At 33.3% G+C, this 21339-nt stretch overlaps 1 protein-coding gene across 1 annotated transcript in view; it reads left to right on the top strand.

Annotated features, from left to right (window-relative positions):
- The window catches only part of LOC129221585 (CDP-diacylglycerol--inositol 3-phosphatidyltransferase-like), a 57051-nt gene that overhangs the window by 8662 nt on the left and 27050 nt on the right, over positions 1–21339 (top strand). Inside the window, exon 2 of the mRNA XM_054856099.1 lies at positions 19352–19486. Within this exon, the coding sequence (XP_054712074.1) occupies positions 19352–19486 (135 nt within the window). The remainder of the gene's footprint in view (positions 1–19351; positions 19487–21339) is intronic.

The raw sequence follows: 21339 nt of genomic DNA, 5'->3' as shown, positions 1-21339 counted from the left end.
GCTGGTTTTAGTAATGTTGAAGACTTTTAAAGACGGTTGCATTGCATTTTTCAAATTCTTTCTCCTGGCTTTTCCACCACTCAGTCACTGTTGCAGAAGATATAACGTTTTTGGCAAAAAAAAATTTCTTGAAATAGAATTTGCTACACATTTATTTGTTCTAAAGAGTTTGCATTTAATATTTTTTAAACTTCAATGCTGGATGCAACATGTATGCCAGTAAATAGCCATGTATTTAAGCCATGTTACACCAATTTTTGTATTTTTGATTTGGTTCTTTGTTTTAACGATAGTCGATATCTTTTCCAAGTCTTTCCAAAATAAGAACGGAGTCGAATATAGAGCAGCACTTTTTTTTAAAACTTTGTCAGTACAACAGCAATCGATTTTTTGACTGTTCAATCATGTACTCAGGGGTCTGGCCAGAGCAAATTTGGGTCCGTTAACGGACCCTTCACAAAAATCCGATCAACCAAAACGGACCTTTCACAAAAATCCGATCAACCAAAACGAACCCTTCACAAAATTCTGGTAAACAAAAACGGATCTTTCACAAATTGTTTATTGAAAGAGCAAATCTCAAAATAATACAACATATTTAAAGTTAAATTAGAGGAATCATATTTTATTCTTTTTTTTCAAGCTAACTTCGCTTTATTAGGATGCAAATAAATGAAAAGTCTCTTTATTTTTGTAACAAAGCTTATTTCAAGTTTTTAAAGGGGAATTCCATTTTCTTTAATGAGTCAATAATTAAAATGCTGAATCGATGGTTTATTTTTTACTTTATTTATTTATTTATTTTTGCTTCAACTGTGTCCAGATATTAATGATATGTTTATCATAGGACTCTAAAATGCAATTCAAAAGTAATTTTATCAAAAATATTTATTTTACAAGCCGTTTTTACTTTTGATTCCTTCACTTTGAGGATTGCAATCTCTTTGCATCCGCTGTGGAAATCTGATTTTTCGAATTTTCAATGTTTAGTACGCTTAGTTAAGAGGTAAACAAATAAAATATTTTTTTATTTTTGTGAAAGTCACGGAGTTTATAAGGTTTGAATGAAACTCTGTGCTCTTAAGCAGTGTCTTGGGTTAAAAAGTTAAATGTTGAACCCCTGCCTAATTTTTTTTCTTACAGTTATTTTAAATACTATACAAAAAACATTTCTAGTATAATTTAACATGATGTAGAATGGTAGATAAATATTGATACTTGAGGGGTGCCCATCTCCCAGGGAGCGATGCCTCCCCCCTCTCTTCAAATACTAGAAAAACACTCAAGAATGATATTCTCAACAGAAAAGAGAGAAAACACTCAACTTTAAGTGTCAATGATGCAGTTTCCACCATCTCAAGAGTTTAAACTTTCGTTTTTACAAGAAATTTTTTTTTTTTATAATTATTTGATTTTTCACAAAAATAATTGATTTTTCACAAAATTATTTTATTTTTCACAAAAAACGGACCCTGTGAAAAATCCTGGACAGACCCCTGGTACTGTTGTACATTTTGCTTTCCTTCAATATTTGCAACATTGTGTATATAAAAATCAGCGTTATGTAAGATCAGAAAGAAAAAATATGAAAATTGTTCTTTTGAAAAGATTATGCTTAAAAATATAACTTTTACCTTTATTCGATAATTATTCATATTATGTTGGTTTTATAAAGTTTTTTTCTTGGATCTTCATTATATTTTATCTTAACCCTCATCACAACCACTTCTTGAAGTATTTCATATCATAAAGGGTCTATATATACATGCATACTAATATGTTAATCAAGTCAAACATTTCAATCAATATTTCCCCGCAGAAAGCTATTTTAATTATTTAATTTAGTTACAAGATTTTGTTCTTATCTCTTTAATTAATCAAGAAATTAGGTATAATGTGACTATTGAATAACTTAATTACATGGAACCTTAATTACCTTCCGAAAATTAATTGTTTTTCTCGCAAATAGTATATAGACAAAAAAAACCCGGTTTAAACCAAAAAAAAACGGTTTTTTAACCAACCCTGTGACTTACTTTGTTCCTTTATTTTAACATGAAAGTGATTTTTTTCTTTTCTTTTTTTTTCTTTTTTGTACAATATATACTGGTATTCTATACTGAAAATTTTTCAAATGTCACACTGAAAATATACTGAAATTCGGGACGACCATATTAGTCAACATCCCATAAGATAATAGACGAAATTTGGATTCGTTAGACTGGCCTTGATAATTTTAATACTTTTTTTTTTAATTTACGACCCACAAAAAGTAGCATCTATAGTTCTACAACTCCTATAATGAAATCATATAGTAAAGTCATTTTGAACAAATTTCAGAAACTGTTATTTTTGCAGTGTTATTTTTGATTGATTAACTTTTATAAATAAGCAACTTTATTTTTTTTAATGGTTTTTATGAAGAATGAAGCAATAAATTGAATTCCTCTCCTAAAATAAGTTTTTTTAGTTCTTAAGTATTAGGTGTATATTTTTTGTTGTAAAGAAAAAAAATCAGGACAACTTTTTTTTAGACCAAGAACCTGGGGTATGTTGGTTCACTTTTAGAAAACCCACAAAAACTTATAGAACAATTGAAAAAGCAATACTCCAGTATTAGCAATAGTGAAGTTGCTAAAAACACAAATTGTGCTGATTCTTGAAAAAGTGTAACAGTAGATGTTGGTCAATTTTATTTATATTGATCTGTAAACTTTGGTTTTTGAATTTAATCACAAAACATTTGTTTGGTACAAATGTTGGATAATATTTAATGTTAAAATTGTAATAGAAGTTGTTTTTGTTATGTGGGGACCCTGCTGTGGCAGGTTGAATCACTTCACAAAGTTCTCTTAAAATATTAATGGGAAAAAAGGTAATGAATTGAAAATTTTCTGGGATGATGAGAAATATTTAATGTAACTCATGGTAAAAAATAAAACTACTAATTCAATTTTATAATGTGTTTTAAAAAAAGAAGAAAAGTAGAGAGCCAGACACCCTGACTCCCCCTATACACTTGTGCAGTCAAAATTCTTCTGAAAGTCAAAGTTTATTTTTAAAGTTTAAGTTGTAATTCCCGTTAAAGGGTTACTTTTATTCTTTTTTTTTCTGTGCTGGCTGTTCAAGCATTTTGGTAAAGAAAGCTGTGTTGAAACAGTTGCCTAATGTAGAGTCTGTAACCAAATTTTGAAAATTAATAAAAAATACTGAATTTAAATGAGAAAATATTCAATTTAATGATATAAAATGAATAAATAAAAATTTTAACAGAACTTTTCTTCTAATTATTGTTACGGACTCTGCAATCACCATTTTCACAACTTATAATTTTTTAATGAATGCACTTTTTGATAAAAATTATTATATGTATTAGAAATAATCCTTTACATGTTCCAAGCACTAGTTTTGGCTTGAAATACAGTTCGTCACTATTGAAGAAAAATTCAATGTAGAGTCCGTAACGATAAAAGTTGTATTTTTGATGTTTTGATTGTGATTACATGGATAATATGAAGTAAATAAAGAAAAAAATATGACATGCATGTCCTTTGGAATGTGCTTTTTCAATACATATAAAAATATTAACCTTTTAACAAGTTTTGTTATGGACATCCCTATGTCACAAATGCCGTGAAATGCCCCAATTAAGTTTATTTTACATTTTCCAAGTGGTTTGAAACATTCTATTAAAAGTTAAAGCTGTATTGAAAAAAAAATAATTATAACAAAAAAAATTTGAAAAAAAAGGTTTTAAACGGACCTGAAAAATGTTTATTGTCATTTGGTTCAAGAAAGTGCATTACTTATATTTATTAGCTAATTGCAAATAGTAGGGTCTGGTGGGGTAAAGTGGTCATAAAATCGTAGGTTTTCAACTTAGGTGGATAATAAATGCAACAAATTCTTTAAACACTTCAACTTTTTTTGTTGTTACTTTACATTGCATTATTAAAGAACATGGTACATTGAATTTTAGGAAGAAAAATATTGATTTTAGTAGTTTTATAGAACTTTCTTTTCCCTATGTTTTTATGACCACTTTACCCCATGGGGTGGGGGAAAGTGGTCATAGTTAAAAATAGATGCAAAACCATTATAAGAACCATAATACTTGTATATTTCAGTTGTTTTTATAGCTACAAGTATATTCACGAGTACATGCGTGTATACACGAATGTATACGTGTCGAGTTATACACGAGTTAACACGTTCCTATATGAGTAGATACATGTATACATCAGATACATGCATGCACGTGCCTACTCAAGTATATATTCATATATAGGAGTATATAAACATGTATAAGTGATTACCTACAGGAGTGTATACGTGTCTACATGAGTACATAAGTGTCACATGTATACAGTGGCTTAGCTAGGGGGGCGGAAGGGGCGGCACTTTTTAGGGGGCGGCAATTTTGCCCTGATGATTTGAAAAAGGAAATAATATATAAAAGGAAAAAAATGCTTTTACTTTCTCCCCATCCGAAACTTGCAATAGTCACGTGACCTTTTTCTTATATTCCATGTGGGACGTCATTATGAAAGGGTCACGTGATCATTTGCTATGACGCCATATGAATTTCTCCAATCGCATTTAGAAGTTTATGAGTTCAGTTTTGGGAAAACCTTTTTATGAGTTGGCAACCCTGCAATTGCTGATACAGAACTTCTGTTTTTACTTCGCATTTTGCTTTCTCTAACTCTTATGCAGCTAAAAATTAATTATACCAATTTGAGAAATATCATTTTATTCTTTAAGTAAGGTAAGGGAATCCCATTGCCAGTCTTGGTCATGTTTCTCATTTCAATTTTTCACTTGAATTTAATTAAATTTAAGTATTTCAATTAAATTAAGTATTATGTGAAAATACTTTTTATAGTAAATTTTTCATTCTTAAGTTGAACGAATACTTCACAAAATTTGAATTATAGTAATGAAGACAAAAAATTTACTTTAAAAAATACTGTGGGTGTGTTTAAGATTTGTGTTGCGTGTTTATGCGTATAAATAAAATATTTTTTGTATTTTAATGATTATATGCCGTTTTGATCAATCAAGGATTGCTTTTTTTTTCTTTATCGTGAGTGGCGTTTCGTGTATTTTTCAAAACCAGACGATTTTTAATATGCATGAAAAAATAAATTCAAGTTTCCCGGGTTTGGGAAGAAATATTATCAGCATCCTTTTTTAATGTGTTTTTTTCAACTATTTCTTTCGGCGGATTGAATATTCTTTGTACTTGTCCTAATATCTGTTCATGTTTGTTCATTGTTAACTTCAAACCCTTAGATACGGTAATAACGAATGATTTAAAAAAAAAATAACTTGACAATTACTTGATGCCAAATACATTTAGTTGAATAAATTTAAAAATGTTTTTCTTTTCTTTCTTTCCTTTTTTTCGGAAGCACTAAGTAATCAAATATAGTGCATAGAAATTTGAATTGAGAAGGATCGCTTCAAATAAATAAAAAATCTTTCAACACGTGGTTACAATAATACACTGCGAAAACTGAAAATTTTTAGTATTAATTAAAAAAATATTTTGCTTATGATTTTAAATCCAAGTACAGACATATTTAATCTGTCCGTAAATAATTCTTCAAAAAGTTCATCAAACATGGTCAAATTCGAAAAGCTTTGGTAAAATACTACACAAACGCAAGACACATTCATTTTGGTGAAGCATTTTATTAACCTGCTTTTCTTTTTATTCTATATGTTGAAAACAAATGTGTCTTTAGTTTTTTCCCGTCGTTCTTGTATGAAACTTATGATACTATTATTATATACTACTTAGTATTATATACTACTATTTTTACGCTATGGTGTTGAATTAGTTTTAAAATAAAGGTAAAATTAGAAACAAATGCTTCTACAAGCTTTGCTAAGTGTGTTAGTTACTTGCAGAAACATAATCTACATTAGTTTTTTTCTTACATTTAAAGGTATAATAATGATGGTCATCTTTGGATTCAAGGGATTATTTTACATAAGAATCGGCAAAAAAAAAAAAAAATGTCAGAAGCATTTTAAAGGGTTTTTTTTTTTCAGTATTAATTATTTCAATTACTCTCTTTATATGTATTAAAGATGAAACGAGTGAAGGAAAGTGGTGCTACGTTTAGAAAAAAGAAAAAAAGCTAGAGAGGAAGAGCTAAAAAAGAACGAAGGAGCCCTGTTGAAATTTATTGATAAGAAGGAAACTACAAGTATTACTGAAGCAGTAGTTTTAGAAGAATCTGATGTTCAACAATCTTCTGAAAAATCTGTAATTAATCCTCCTTCGAGTCCTGTAGACTGCAGAGAAAAGGAAGAATCCGAGGGAAGGCTATATTCCAGAAACTTCAAATGAGGAAGAATGTGTTGAAAACACTGATTTAAAAGATGTTGGTCTATGGCCGAGAAAAATTGATGACAACACAAGAATTCATTTGGTTCGCCAAGGATCATTTGTCGTTCAGCATTTAGATTCTAATTTCGGTGAAGTTACCCGCCCAGGTGAATCCATTAAAGGCCAAACGAGAAAACTTACTTCTGATTGGTTTTTCCTATCTTTGCCTAATGGTGAAAAAATGTTGAGATCGTGGATGGTGTACTCACCACATAAAGAAAGCCTATATTGCTTTTGTTGCAAACTTTTTGCCAGTGAAAGACACTCTCATTTTGACTCGCTAAATGGATTTAATTTATGGTGGAAACTAAATCCTAAAATATCTGAACATGAATCCAGTCCGGAGCACAGTCGAAATTTTATCAAATGGAAAGAGTTAGAAATTAGAGTCGGCCATGAAGCTACTATAGATAAAATGAAGCAAAAAGAGATTGAAAATGAAGCAGAAAAATGGAGGGAAATCCTCTTAAGATTGCTTGACATTATCAGATTCTTGGCAAAGCAAAATTTGACTTTTAGAGACCACAGAGAAGAAATTCACGAACTTGAAATTGAATCAACGGAAAACAAGGGAAACTTTTTAGAGTTAGTAGATTTGTTGGCTAAGTATGATCCAGTGCTTCGAGAGCATGTACTGAGAATCAAAATGGGGAAAAAATTTGCTACCTCGTACATGTCTCCCATGATTCAAAATGAGTTCATTGAAATTATGGGAGACAAAGTAAGGAGTACTATAATTCAGCAAATTAAACAAGCCAAGTACTACTGCGTAATTTTTGACAGCACTCCAGACATATCACATAAAGACCAACTTAGCCAAATCATGGGATATGTAATGATTGATGGCAATGATTTAAGGGTTGTAGAATCGTTCATAGATTTTCTTCAAATAAAGGGTAAAACTGCAGAAGAAATCTCAAAAACGATTTTACAAAAGTTACAGAGTGATGGAATAGACATCCAAGACTGTAGGGGGCAGGCGTACGACAAATGCCTCAGTGATGGCTGGCAAGCACATTGGTGTTCAGACCAGAATTAAACAAATTAATCAAAAAGCAGAGTTTGTAGCGTGCACAAATCATTCCTTAAATTTAGCATGCGAACACGCAGCATCTGCTGCAGTGAATTCTGTAACCTTTTTTGCAACTGTCCAACGCTTGTTCACATTTTTTTCGGCATCCACGCACCAGTGGGACGTTCTTACTTCATCTGCAGGTCAAAATGTTAAGCGAGTAATAGAGACTCGATGGAGTTCAAGAGGAGAAGCTGTAACAATAGTTAAAAAACAGTTCTCTAATATTCTGAATGCTTTGGAAAAGTTGACGAGTGAAGAGGAAAATACAGGTACGAGATCTGATGCTGGCTTACTTCTAAATGCTCTTCAGTCTTTTCCTTTTCTCTGCTTTCTTTGTCTATGGGAATCTGTGCTTTTAGAAATAAATGACAAACAGGTGTACCTTCAAACAAAGGGACTAAATATACACCAGTGCCACGTAAAACTAAAAGCTCTAAAGACATACTTAGTTGAAAATAGAGAGAACTTGGTGAATAATTCTGTTGCTTTTGCGAAGGTAACTTGCGATGATTTAGGAATCATAATTGAAAGACGAGTCAGAAGAAAAAAATCTAAGTTTGAAGAAGGTTCTCAAGACGTTGTGTCAACATACGAGTCAGAACTGGAAAAAGAAATGTTTAGTTCATTGGACAATATAATAAAAGAAGTAACATTAAGGTTTGAACAGATACAGGTTCTTGCTGAAAAATATTCATTTCTAACGCCAGCAAACCTTTTAAACGAAAGTTATAACTGTAATCTTAATGGTCACAGTGACATTGATGAACAGCAATTTCTTACTGAAAGAAAAAGACTCCAAAGTTTCATGATTGCAACTGAAAATCAAGCGAAAACTTGGGACGAAAGCAAAGGTCCTCTGGAACTGTTACAATTCATGTACAAGTACAGACTAGACAACTCCGTTCCTAACATAGCTATATTGTTCAGAATTTTTTTAACAATTGCAATCAGTGTAGCTAGTTGCGAACGGAGCTTTTCTAAACTCAAATTGATAAAAAATTATCTTAGGTCCAGAATGAGGACTCAGGAACCTATCTATTCTGTCAATAGAGCATCAATTATCAAATAGATTGGATTTTCAAAACTTAATAAATGACTTTGTGAGTAAAAAGGCGAGAAAAATTCATTTTTAATTTGTCTTTGCATTACGAATACACATTAGGGTGGTCCTTATTTATATGGGGAAAAAAATTTCGGAATTCAACAAGTGACGCCCCCTAGTTTTGTGACACTATAATAAAAAGTAACGTGTGCAAAATTTGAACTCGATCGGTCAATAATAACACGTGCCACTAGGCCGTTGAATTTTAACACTTTTGACAATTTTCCCACAAATCTTCGAGTTTTTACTTCAGACCCAGTCCGTCGTTTCTCTTAGGTTTTCAAAATATTTTTACAGTCAGGTAGCACTAAAATTAACCTTTTTAATTACTTTATATCATCTAAAGATTTTACTTTGAATAAGAATGAAATAATGCTTTAAAAATTTCCTTAATCGTACGCTTTTCTCAATGTATCTCGATAGTGTGTGTTTTTTTCCCAATAGTCTTGGACGGTCTGTAAAATAAATTGCTTTGTGACTCATATTTGGTAAATTAGTTGTGAATTTCTTCGATTAATTGTGCTCCTCTTTCAATTGTATCATTCACAATTTTCAGTATTTTAACAATCTTCCCTTTAAATAGCTTAAACATTTTGCCGTGAATCAGGATCAAATAGGAAAAAATCTTTTAGTATTTCTAACTTATCAAACAGTTTTATTGACTGGTAATTGATTCTATAAAGAGGAAGATCTTTACTAAGAAAGTATTCCAAATCACTACTGTTATCTGAAATTTGTTAAAAAGTCATCAGACACGTCTTTCTTATCACAAGCATTTTTTAGACTAATCTTTTCCTATCTTCAAAGTTAATTCCGTCATCCAATACGGACAAAGCTACTAGTTTATCCCCTAAATACGATAAGTGATTTATGAATTTTCCAATCACTGCTTCTGCAGCATGTTTGTCGTCATTTTGTACGCTGCTAGTGTTTCAAACATATTATATTATTCAAAGGAGCCTTGATTGGGTTGCTGCATAAAACCATATCTTCATACAGCATTTAATTGTAAAACAGCTTTGTAAAACAGCATTGAAGGGCTTTCTTTTCATGTAAGGTCAATTTAAATTGTTTCCTAAACATAAAAATTTTCGAACAAAAATTCCTTTTGCCACCCATACGGCTCAGGGATAAGCTCGAAGTTGTCGAAAACATATCCCTGTAGGAGGAAATTCACCAGGACAAGTTATCAATTATTACAAGTTATTACGAGTTATTACAAGTTGAGAATTCTCTGTAATCTTTCTCAATTCCGCTTTTTACGAACAATAATATGTCATCAACTTCGTCTTTTAGAATTTACGTGGTAAGTGTACTTGATTGAAATGTTATAAGTTCTGAGTGATGGAGATCTTTCCACAAATTTTGAAGTGCTTAAATAATTGAATATCTGATCTAGAACTAAGAAAGGCAAGAACTTCTTTAAAGACACACTCTACGGTACGATTTCAAGTTCATGATGATAGCAATCCAAATGTAATACATCACCGTTCAGTTTTTGCTCTAAAAAATTGCATGCACACTTTATACGGTTGGTATTGCAAGTCGTTGTATCAAACACTACAGCTAGAACAGGTAGCAATAAAGAGCTATCATCTAAGATATCATATACAACTGAAGAAATATCTAAGGAATTCCGAGTAGCTGTTCAATATTAGGACCTGAAGCTATCACGGTAATCCTGTCGGTGTTCTTTTTCCAGTTACATCTGGATGTAGTTTTGTATCCCAGTGAATAACTACAAAATCTAAATTTAAATTCATGAAATTTAATTTTACCTCTCGAAGATTTTTTTTTGCTCTCTTAAGGAATGTACGATTGATCACTAGGTCATTTGGATTTAAGTTTACTGCATCTACATAGACTGTAAATAAATGAACAACATCTGTATCCCTAATATGGCATTTAACTAACAGTGATGAAAGGCGAGCAGCGGTTTCTAAATTTTGTGAATCGCAAGAATTTGATGATAATAAAGGACTATGTACTGAAATAGAAGAAAATTAATTTAAAGTATAGATTTCTACATTGTTCCGATCTGAATTTTTTTTTTAAATTTGTATTTTAGCTATGGAAAATACAGTATATTTTTATGTTAGGAGTAATCTAGTTTTTTTTGAAATTTATATTTTAAAAATTAAAAATTGCATAAGCATTTAGGTATGTTTATAACTAAAGAACAGCGAATTAAAATATAATTGCAATTACTTATATTTATATCATTGAAACCTTGCGACTCTATTTGCCACACCTATTACATACACAGGGAATTTTGTAAATCAACACCTCCAAAGCCTGGAGGAGGCAATTTGTTGTTCTCAAAGATCGTTCATTAATGGCCTAGGTCATTCATTAATGACCTATAGAATCCCTTGTGTCCATCTTGATTGGAAGAAACGTTCCCCTGCTGCATGGTTGGAACAAGCGCAGAAGAGCGATACGCTTGACCCAAGGCCATTGATGTACATTTTATTCTCTGTAATATGTTAAATTTTACAGAATGAAAGTGAGAGAATGGTCGATCTGGAATTAGCAGCACCTATTGGGGTTCAAAATTACTTTAATTATAAAACGTACGAATATTTTTACATAAAAATGAGAAAATCCGCAATTTTTTCTTCGAAACTCAAAAAAGGGGGCCCTAGGAGCACGTGTTAATATTAATGGATTGACTTAAAATTTTGCAAGGATCATTTATTTGTACAATGGAACAAATTGAGGGGGCATCGCGTAAAATATCTGCAAATTCAAAAATAAGGACCACCCTAATACACATGTTATTCATTTGTGTACTCAGTTATCAGTTATCTATTAAATATTTTTTAAAACTTTCCTTGCTATTCTTATTTCACGATTATTTCTAATTTAATCAGTGTAATGCCTAAAAATGTTATAGTTTTATTCAAATTCCTAGTTTTAAATATGTTGAGTATATTTTTGATTTTTAATTAAAATACTGAGTTTCAATTAATGTCCAATCACAACTTCAATTACCTCAAATTCTTTTACCTTATTTAAAGCTATGAATGGTTAATAGGTCTTGAGATTTTATATAATAAAGAAGATAAAAGCATCATATTGAGAAAGCAAAATTGAGATTTGAGAAAAATCGGCTTTAATTAATCCAATACATTATGCCATTATGTTACTTCTAGAACTTTTCTTTAAAAATGTAGTTACTTTTCCTGCTGATGATTATCTTTCTAGATGAAAATTGTAGGTGAACAACGATCCAATCCATAGGTGGATGGTGCACCAAAAAAGTGAAGGGTCAAAGGAAATGTTTTGGAGGGAAGGGGGAGGGGCAAGTTAAGAGGGTGGAATCTCTACAGATCTTTTTTATGAATTGAAGTTCAACGTTATATTAAAGGACCTTTATATAACCAATATTTATTAAGTCAGTTCTTCATTCTTTAAATATGTGAACCGATAAATAGTATACATTTTTGAATAATCGGTAGTTTTTAAGTGAGAAGTGGAGGGGCAACCCCCCCCTAAACTTTTAAAAGCGAGGGGGATGTTGCCCCCCCCCCCCCCCCCCCCCCGCCCTTACTAGTCGTCTATGATTCAATCTGTCAACTTGACGAAAAACTGACCCAGTAGTACGATTTTTCAGCTCTTTGGCGCTCTGATTACGCGTGGTAAAGAGTCTATGTACGTCTAAGTAAAGGGGCGGCAAATTGAGGGACCGTCCCGGGCGGCAGATGCCGTAGCTACGCCACTGCATGTATATACGTGTCTCGTATATGTACGTGGCACGTGTATATACAAGGATATAAGCGTATAAACGAACATCATATGCGCGTATACACTTGTATCTCGAGAAAATACGTGCATACTTGAGTATATATGTGTATTGTAGACGTATATACGCATATATAAGTGTACATACATACATATACGAGTGTACACAAGTTAATTCGTGGATACATCCAGTGCATCTTTGCACATGTCTACTCACTTATATATAATATGGAAGCACGAGTATATAGGCATGTATGCGTGTAAACACGATTATATGCCTGTATAGACATATATACGTACATTAACATGTATATACCAGTACATGTACAGGGTCCATTATGAAAGTAATGAGCATTTACTGGCAAAATATATTTATTGATCGTAATTTGTACAAATGTTCAATATTCTTCAAAATACATTCCCCTGCATCAATACACTTGCGGAGACGTGTTTGCAACGCCTGAAAGGCACCCTGAAACTCTTCCAAGGGAATGCCTCTCAGGAACGTTGTAACATGTTGTTCGATGTTTCCCAAGGTTCCCCAATGTTTTCCTTTCTTCTCTCTCTCTCTCTCTCTTGAGTCGTGGAAACAAAAAGAAGTCACATGAAGCTAAGTAGGGACTGTAAGGTGGTGAGGGATCACCGGAGGGGGGGGGGGACATCCATAACGGGGTTTGTGGCGACCTCCTCCTGGCTCTCTTTGAATGCCTTGTGCCACTTCCCAGACTGTGATCTTGAAATGCAATCGTCTTTGAAGGCTTCTTGCAGCATCTGGAATGTTTCGGTTACATTTTTTCCAAACCTCACGCAAAACTTTATGGCGTATCATTGTTCAAGCGAACGCTCCATTGCGTTATGTTACTCCATTGCGTTATGTTGAAAACATACTTCAAGCGGAGGCACTTATCTCCGCTCACACTGCTCGAAAGCAACTGACGACTGGATGCATTGAAAGGGCATATCCCGCACCACATTTCCCAGCCGGTTTTACCGTGCTGCCATCTATCGTCGCATCACAATAACATTATGCTCATTACTTTCATAATGGACCCTGTATGTGTAACGATAATATACGCTTATATACATGTCGGCCTACAGAGTAAATCTAAGCTCTTGGGCAAAAATCAAAGGGGTGTGAGAGAGGAGGATAAGAAGCAAAGAATCATAAGAAAGTTATAATCACTGACGCGCTATATGCACACAAAGACAGAAACTGATGGATGCAAAGCAAGGCAGAAATTTGTTGCACAAAGATGATTTTACCTAACGTTTTAGTTTTTAAGAAATATTTAGAGCAGTTGTTGAAAGTTACGGTCTGTAGCAGCTTTAATACACGCATCGCAACAAAGGCACAGCGGCTGATGAAAGTGTTTCAAAAGTCTCGTTATTGCAACAGAGAGGGATCTGTGAATGCAACGCATGTATTACAGCTGAAGGCCGCAAATTTCATCAATCGCTTTAAAATTTTCTCAAGTCCTAAAATGTTGTGTAAAATTTTTTTTGTGTAATATATATATATATATATATATATATATATATATAAATTTGTGACTTTTTTTGCATCCATCAATTTCTCACTTTGCGTGCATGTAGCACGTAGCACGTCAGCATTGTGTTTGTGACCATATGTTCCTTGTTTATTCTTACTTCTTATTCTCTCCTCTAATGCCTTTTAATAATTTGCTCAGGAATGTAAACTCACCCTGTATACTTTTATATCATATGCTTGTATGTAAGTGTCTACTCGAGTACGTACGCGTATATATAAGTGTTCTTATATATACAAGTATAAGCGAGCATATACGTGTATAGTAGAATGTATAGCTGTATAGATAAAAAATACTTGCAGATACCCATATACGTATTTATTGGTGCATATATGTGAGTACGTCTATAGACATGTCTACACGAGCATATATGCGTATATATATACATATACTCGTATATTTAACCCCGTTTACTGTAAAAACAATACATATTAAGTAAAATTAATATTTAATTTGTATCTGCCTTATACCTAAAGATTAAGTGACATTAGAGGAACAATATTTGTTAAGCCTAATATTATGACCACTTTACCCCATCTAACTTAAATTGTTCTAAAAAATGATCTAAAATAGATTCAGCTAACTGCTAATGAGTAAGAGTTCTTGAGACATGTAGAAAGCTTCCTGTACAGTCAATCTGTTCCTAATTCTAACAAACAAAATTTCCCAAGAATGTTAAAATAGGTGTTTAAATTTTAAAATTTTTCATGTTCACACGAAATATTTTTTTTTACCGAATAAAATTTTGCCAGTTGTAAAATTTTATATTCAAAATGTAGTTTCTAACTGCCTTACTCTAAAATAAAATTTTCACATTCATTCTAACATTTATTTCCAAGCTATGGCCATTTATTTGACGTATGACCACTTTACCCCATTGACCACTTTCCCCCACCAGACCCTATTGGTTTTATCGAGTTTATATTATTATATGTGAAATGGTGGGGGAGAACTAAATTTTTTGGGAAGGCGGTAAATTCTCATTTTTCCAAATGAAATCCCAATTTTATCAAATGATAAAATTTCAGCATCCACACATATACATTCATATACTGCGAAGGAACATTGGGCATCATTGAAAACAATTTACCAACAGAAAATAAGAATATTGAAATTACAACAATGTCTCCTAATTTATTCAATCAATCAGTGATTAGACAAATGCCCCCCCCCCCCCCCACCTCCTCACAAAAAAGAGAGGTCACAGTGACTTCCCATTGGTGCCCTTCTGGAGGGTGCGCGCAATTTCTTAAGTTCGCCAGGGGCGCCAGATCCCGTAGGTACGCTACTGGTCGTCCCACAACCCTCACACGACACTGGAACACTGTTCACGACGAATGAGATAGAATACTTCTTCTGACAGTTCAAAAAGGCATTATTATCCTGAAAATTATGGTGTTGAAAGATAGTTCAGAACATAATGTGTTTCAAATAGAACACTTAAAACACAAGAATTTTTTTTCTGATATAGTTTTGTGAATACAATATATATTGTTTAAAGGATAAACAGTCTCTGTAATAGTCCATACGAGTATTTTAAATTATCTTTAAATATAAATTCAGTCAGACCCCGAGTTAACGAATTCATCGGGACCTAAACTTTTATACGTTAAATCAAATACAAATATGACGACCAGCAACAGGCTCTTGGCCCAGCTAGGCTGGTCCTAGTCAATTTATTAGTCCCTAATGAAGATCAATGGCCCTCAGTGGCGACTCATGCCTTGAAAAAGTGAGGGGGCCAGATCACAAGTGCACTCGACCCCTCCCCCCCCCCACACACATGGTTTTTTTTAAGAAAAAAAAAAGAATTTTCTTTAAAAATATTTTTTTACTTTTGGCATCTAGCCTTCCTTCAAAGAAATAAATTGCACTTTTTTTTTCTGCATTAGCAATTCCAATAAACCATCCCTTCCCCTACGTCAGCAAAGTCGGATTATACAATCCTGTTTCTAAGACTTCAGTTTGGAAAATTTTCCAAGGGAAGATAAAAAAGCATCAAAAATTGCTTTTCTGGTCCTCCAATGTCAACGCATTTCCAGGGGAGAATTCTGAACCTCATGCTTTCGCTTAATGTCATTAAAAGAGTTCTAGTGTTGCATTTTTAGAAAATCAATTAAGGAAATTTTCTGGGGAAGAGCCGCCATCTCATACTATCATTTAGGCTGATATAAATTGTATCTTTGGAAACTTCTATATTGAAAAGTTGAGGGAGAGTTCTTCAAATGCATCAATTCTCTTAACACTGGAAAAAATGGCCAACAATTGCATTTTTTAGACTTCATTTTTATAGAATTCATTGTGGGAAGCCCCCCCCCCCCCCCCCCCCGTCCTAAAACTGGGTTTTTAGACTTCAATTTCTGAAATTTTCCGTATCAAAATTCCAAAACCCCTTTTTTTTTCTCCTAACATCATAAAAAATGGCCTTCAATTGCGTTTGTGGCATACGGGGGATGTGGACCTGAAGAGTGAGAGATGTGTCCAAGGCAGGGTTTGACCCATGAACTTTTGTGATGCTAAACCAGTGCTTCACTGCTGAATCAAAAAGGCTTCAAGGTTCGGAACAAAGATGGGGCACCGAAAAGCCAGGCATTCTGACGTAAGCAACGAGACTTGAGTTGCAGCTTGTTTCTGTTGATGGGTACCGTTGCTGAGTTACATGACGCCATCTGTTGAATAGTTGGCAGGCCCCGGATCTGTAAATTTTGGGCCCTTTGCAGCAAAATCTGTAGAGCCTCTCCCAAGTGGCCAGCAGTGTATATTTGCAACGTTAATAAGTCTTAATGCTATGTTTTTTTTTTTTTTTTATTTCTTGGGCCATTGTGTCCTTTAAGGACATGGGCTTCTGTACCGGGGGGGTCTGCGGGTATGTACATGGCACATCCGGGCCTGGTAGTTGGGTCACCAATATGTAGCCTATGGATGTGGAAGCAGAGTGAGTGAAGCATGTCAACCTCAAGTGACGACTCTGGGGCTTAGCCCCCCTAGACGCAAAAGTCTAACTCCACCCATGCCCCTTACTAGTCTAGTTACCCTTCTTTGAACCCTTTCCAATACACAAATATCTTTCCTCAGATAAGGCGACCAAAACTACACAGCATACTCCAAATGGGACCTTACTAAACTCCTATATAAAAGCAGAAGAACCTTCTTAGATTTGTTTGAAATAGATCTATTGATAAACCCAAACATCTTGTTGGCTTTGTTACTTGCAATATTGCACTGTTGACTAAACTTGTCCAGTTGTCTTGTTGACTAAACTAAGTCCTGATTTATCAAGATTCCCAGATCAATAACATTTTCTGCCTGACTAATGATTGAACCCTGTAAAAGATAACTTGTATGCTTATTTCCATGACCTAAGTGTAGCACTTGACATTTCCCTACATTAACTGCCATACCCCATCTATCCGCCCACTTAGTAATCTTAATATTTAAAAATCTTCTGTGCGTGCGTTTGTCACCATAAGGCTTTTAAATGGCTGGACCGATTTTGATCAAATTTTTTGTGTGTATTTAAGTTGTGGCAAGTATGGTTTCGAAGCGCAATGGATCGAATCGGAAATGTTTCTGTTAATTAATTCATTAAAACATTGGATAGTTATATCTCCCAAATGATTAATATTTATTTTAACCTATTGTTGAGCGAGAACTGAAATAAATATTTAACCCGTTGCCAAAGGACAATAAGAAAGCTAGCTCTGCTTTTTGTAATGAAATTTCCTACTGTAATATGTCAATTGAGAATAGATAAAACGTAAAGAAAGAGAGTGAAGCCTTCATTTCTTGAAATCAAGATGATTTTAGGTCCCGTAATATATTTTAAAGTAAAGTAATGGAAGGTTCACGCAAAACGTGTGTTCTGTCGTCGTAGTTGAACTATGTGACCGGATCGGTGCTTTAGGTATTCCTAACCAAATGATCAGAAAATACCGTACCTACCAACATTTGTTTCTCAGCTCAAATCGTTACCGTCGCAATGTGTTGCGACGGCATCGCTCAAATCCATCTTAGTATTGGCATTAATGTCAAGAATACTTTAAGGATTATCAAACTAATCAGTACATTATTAAAGAAAGAGATGATGGAATTTAAAGACGAAACAAATTTTACTTTCGTCCAGATAAATTACAACAGGGTAGTTCTGTGCACAAAAGATTAGTGCAGTGGAAGATCTTTATCTTTGGTGGAAAGAACAAATTAGGCAATATATGAAGTTAAAAAGTTTTGGTTCAAAAGATCGGATCTCTAATCGGTCAGAGTTGGCTTCGCTTACTGATCGGCTGGATTACAATAACGTGGTGACTTGGTGACTTTGGCAATAAACAATAGAGTTGCATGATCATATGTTTACATTTTAAATCTACTGTTGATGTAATTCATTGTATTTTTGTTTATTTGGCGAAATATTTCAAGTTGCAAATAATTGTTTTTCGTTTTTAAAGAGTGTTTAGCCATTTTTGCTGATGAATGTGTTTATTTTACATCGAGAGGGGGAGGGGAATAAGTGATTTTTGCTTATTCAGAGAACTCTGTTTTTACCTTTATCATTTTTTTTACACGATATCGTTTCGATTGTTTTATTCTTTTTCATATAGAGGATGTTGCAACAGGATTTCCCGTTTGATCTAGATGGGTAACATTTTCTTTTTACTTATTTTTTTCAACAAAACGATTCAAAACTTGATGGTTTATTGAAATTTTTTTAATTTTTCAATTTACAAAGTTTGGACAGAGTCTTTCGGGTTCTCTAGTATAATCTAAATCCTCCTGCAGCTCCTCTTGAAATCAAGGTTATTCGTAATATCGGGGTGTGAAAAAAATTATTAAAATATGCACTTAACTAAAACTCCTAATAAGCAACTGCGCAAAAATATCCATAATTAGAAAGTTTACACTATTTATTCAGTATTCCACAACTTATTACACGCTAGTTAATTTGAAATTTTAAACTACTGAGTAATAGATGTTTGGACAATTTCCTTGGTACTTGACTCCAAATAGTTCTCTTTTAACTTTATGGAGAGAAAAAAATACTATGTCTTTTGCAGTCTGCTGCATGGGATATGTTTTTACAGTTTCCAAATCATGTAAAGCATTTGAAGAAGTAACAGTTTTAATTTGAGTTTCACTATCGCTTTCAGCATTAGAATCGCTATTCGTTGGTTGCCCCCTCGCCTGTCAAAAACTGCTGATACCAAAAGGAAAGTTTTTCTGCTTCGGACAATATTGATGTAACATTTGAAAATAATCCAATGTTTCCTAACTCAAATTTAAAAAAAAAAATATTTTGGGTGTTAAAATAATTTGTTATTTTGGGGCTTATTATTATTTGGTAAATAGGGGGTTTTGCCTTCATTTTATAGTTGCAGGAAAAGAAAAATTTGCTAAATAGCGAAATTCGTTAAATGGAGGTTCATTAAATCAGGGTCCAAATGTATGAGTTTATTTCAAAAAAGCTTATTTTCTACTCCTACTTTCAGGTTATGTGAGAATTATTCTTGCCATTATTTCATTCTACTTCATGCCATTTGACCACATAAAAGCCACCATTTGTTATTTGCTAAGTGGGCTACTAGATGCTTTTGATGGTTATGCAGCAAGATGGTTGAATCAAGGTGTGTATTTCTTTTTTTTCCCTTTATTCTGAATTTATCTACACTTTAGTATGATTTATATATTGTTAAAATTGAACTTACGAAATATGTATGAACAATTTAAAGCAAAACAGAAATAGACTCATACTTAAGAAAACAAAATTGCATATAAATATTTGGGTCTTTTCTGTCAGCCAGGTGCAAGCGAAACTCGCCAAATGATTACACCCAACGGCAAGCGATCATTCACCAAATTGATGTAGAAATCCGCAAATTTTCTTACAACCCTTGTTGGGCGTATCATCGCTTGGTGTTGGACGTAATCATTTGGCGATTTTTGCTTGCATCCGGCTAACGGATAAATACCAAATATTTACTAAGATATGTTTCTCTAAGTGCTCTACTGAAGTTTCTTGAAGAAAAATTTCACCGTAGAACTACACCATTCACATTCGCCTTTCTACTTGTACAACTTGTTATTCGCAGCCCACAATTTGTTCAACTAAAACTGAACTTGTCATTCGTACTCTTATTCACTATTCATACACTGGCACAGATAGGAGTTAATTCAAAGACCACAGAAATGAGCTGACGATTGAAGGGCTTCAAGAACTGCACAGAGAGTAGCAAGAATAAGTAGTTGAAGAAATTTCATCGGGTGAAAGGTTTAAAGAAAGGTAGTAAAAGAAACATTTTCATGGCAGAAATGAAAGAACTGTTACCACTAGGATAAAGCACTGAGAGTGGAACAATAGCATCATAACACTGCTGTGGTCAACAGGAGCATCAATTTGTTCAACGACAATGTTATTGGATATAGTTTTTGTTGTTTTTTAACATAATACATATCTTTTGCCCCCCACCCCTGCCCTCCTGTCTAAAAAAAATTCAAAATGGCAACTTGAGGTCTTGTCAAATTTTTGTACAATAGCATAAGAACTTCCTTACAATAATTCATAGCATTTCTAATGCTGAATTAAAGCATTAAAGCTATCTGTTAACTTATTAACATGTGCAGTCCAAGCTGTTTTTGCTTCTCTAATGACAGATCTCATTATTAGTTTGCATGTTATTTCCATTGTGTAGGACTTGAGATAACCTAACATTGAACAACATATTATGATTTACTCTTTCCACTTAAAAATCCATTCAAATAAATCTACTTAAAGCAGTGTTATGTATTCTTCATTGTCAATTGAATAACATCATATTCAAATAAATTATCAATATATATGTAATGTCATATGCAAATCATCATCACATATGTTTTCATCATCAATAGTGTTTTTTTTTAAAACCCTGGAAGCTTTTCCCAGCATCTGTAATAGGTTTAATAAGCAACAATATCCCTTCTCAGCTAGTTTCTATACTTTCTTTCTTATTCTCCAGAATGTTCATTTATCTTAATTTTGATCAAAGTTTCGAAGATTTTACTTACCGTCAAAATGACTCTCAAATCTATAACACCCAAGTTAGCCAGCTTCTATTCCAATGGAACATTCTCCGAGTTATGTAAGGATAATGAGTTTGAATACGAGCTGAGGAGCAGCAGAAATTTTTTTTATCCTAATTCTTCCGAAAACTATTAAGAAAATATATTTTTTAGAGATCCTTAAAATGCATTAAAAATCAAAAACTGAAAAACTTTTTTTTTTCAACCTTTAAAGGATTTAAGAATTGTTATATACAGTAAAACCCCTTCTAACGAGCACCCCTCTAATGCAGACAGTTTTTAATTCCCCGATTCCAAGGCAAATAACATAATTAAACCCCTGTCCTGCGGACACCCCTATATTGCGGACAGAAAAATGTCTGTTTATTGTCCGCATTAGAGGGGTTTTACCCAGGGTTGGCAAGGTTTTGGACACTACCGG

The sequence above is a fragment of the Uloborus diversus genome, chromosome 1 (assembly GCF_026930045.1).
Source record: "Uloborus diversus isolate 005 chromosome 1, Udiv.v.3.1, whole genome shotgun sequence".
NCBI lineage: Eukaryota > Metazoa > Arthropoda > Arachnida > Araneae > Uloboridae > Uloborus > Uloborus diversus.
Note: the sequence above shows the minus strand (reverse complement) of the source record. Positions and strands in the feature narration are given on the sequence as shown.